This window comes from Portunus trituberculatus, chromosome 32 (genome assembly GCF_017591435.1).
Source record: "Portunus trituberculatus isolate SZX2019 chromosome 32, ASM1759143v1, whole genome shotgun sequence".
NCBI lineage: Eukaryota > Metazoa > Arthropoda > Malacostraca > Decapoda > Portunidae > Portunus > Portunus trituberculatus.
The window spans coordinates 13,313,640-13,315,586 of record NC_059286.1 but is presented as its reverse complement, the minus strand read 5'-3'; the positions used below and the strand labels follow the sequence as shown (position 1 = coordinate 13,315,586).

At 25.7% G+C, this 1,947-nt stretch overlaps 1 protein-coding gene across 2 annotated transcripts in view; it reads right to left on the bottom strand.

Moving 5' to 3' along the window:
• Positions 1–974: 974 nt before the first annotated feature.
• The window catches only part of LOC123511807 (uncharacterized phosphotransferase YvkC-like), a 43,801-nt gene continuing 42,828 nt past the window's right edge, over positions 975–1,947 (bottom strand). For both annotated transcript variants that reach the window (XM_045267835.1, XM_045267836.1), the window contains one exon: positions 975–1,154. In XM_045267835.1, the coding sequence (XP_045123770.1) occupies positions 1,105–1,154 (50 nt within the window). In that variant the 3' untranslated portion in view covers positions 975–1,104. The remainder of the gene's footprint in view (positions 1,155–1,947) is intronic.

Sequence of the window (1,947 nt, the reverse complement as noted above, 5' to 3'; positions counted from 1 at the left end):
GGTAGTATTTGGTAGAATATGAGTTTTTTGTTGTATTTATTGTTGTTAAATAGAAAATGTACGTTGGAATTAAGTGAAATGTTTGTTTTGAAACGTACTTCATGTTGGGGAAAATAATGGTGAGAGAAATAGAAGTCCAGGAAGATAGTTTGTATGTGTTGTATGTGACGGATAATGTAAATGTGACGATGAAAACCTACACGCATGGCTGAAATATACAAAAAACATACACAGAAACTAAAATGTACGAAATATAAATCATAGCAACAACAACAACAACAACAACAACAACAACAACAACAACAATAATAATAATAATAATAATAATAATTATTATAATAATAATAATAATAATAATAATAATAATAATAATAATAATAATAATAATAATAATAATAATAATAATAATAATAATAATAATAATAATAATAATAATAATAATAATAATAATAATAATAATAATAATAATAATAATAATAATAATAATAATAATAATAATAATAATAATAATAATAATAATAATAATAATAATAATAATAATAATAATAATAATAATAATAATAATAATAATAATAATAATAATAATAATAATAATAATAATAATAATAATAATAATAATAATAATAATAATAATAATAATAATAATAATAATAATAATAATAATAATAATAATAATAATAATAATAATAATAATAATAATAATAATAATAATAATAATAATAATAATAATAATAATAATAATAATAATAATAATAATAATAATAATAATAATAATAATAATAATAATAATAATAATAATAATAATAATAATAATAATAATGATGATAAATGACGTAAAACTCATTCTCTTCTTCCTTCTCCTACTACTACAACCACCACCACCATCACCACCACAACAACAACAACAACAACAACAACAACATACACACATCCCCAACCCAAAAAAAAATAATAATGTTAATAAAAATAACAAATCTATTTCAAAACATATTTATTTCATGAACTAAATTTGAACCCATAATATGAGGTAAATTAGTTGCCTAAAAGAGAGAGAGAGAGAGAGAGAGAGAGAGAGAGAGAGAGAGAGAGAGAGAGAGAGAGAGACTAGAGAAGAGTTAACGTGCCGCGGGTTGAGTCCAGGAGAATCTTGTCACCTGTGGATTAATTAGTGAGTTAATAAAGGGGAGGTTAGCACGACACCTCTCTGTATTCAGCCTGTATTCTCAGTCTTTCCTCCCCAGTCTCTCCATCTCCTTAGTGTAACAGTTAACTAGTATTCTAAATCTTTCACTATTATTCTTTCCTCCTTACTAGTGCAAAAGTTAATAAGTATTCCAAATTCTTCATCTTATTCTATCCACCTCCTTAATGCAGGATTTCACTAGTATTTCCAATCTTTCATCCTTGTTCTGTCCACCTTAGTAGTGCAAGGGTTAACAATTCACAATCTTTCCTTCCCAGTCTCTCCATCTCCTTAGTGTTAAAGTTAACTAGTAGTATAAATCTTTCACTATTATTCTATCCATCTTACTAGTGCAAAAAGTTAATCAGTATTCTCAATCTTTCACCTCTGTTCTGTTCACCTCCTTAATGTAAGAGTTCACTAGTATTCTCAATCTTTCATCCGGCAGTCTGTCCATCTCCTTAGTGTAAGAGTTAACCAGTACGAGTATTCTAATTTTTTCATCATCATTCTGTCCATCTTACTAGTGCAATAAGTTAACTAGTAATCTCAATCTTTCATCCTTATTCTGTCCACCTCCTTTGTGCAAGAGTTCACTAGTATTCTCAATCTTTTATTCCTATTCTGTCCATCTCCTTAGTGCAAAAGTTAACCAGTATTCTCAATCTTTCATCCCCAGTCTGTCTATCTTCTTATTGCAAAAGTTAACTAATATTCTAAATTTCTCATCATTATTCTGCCCATCTTACTATTGCAAGAGTTAA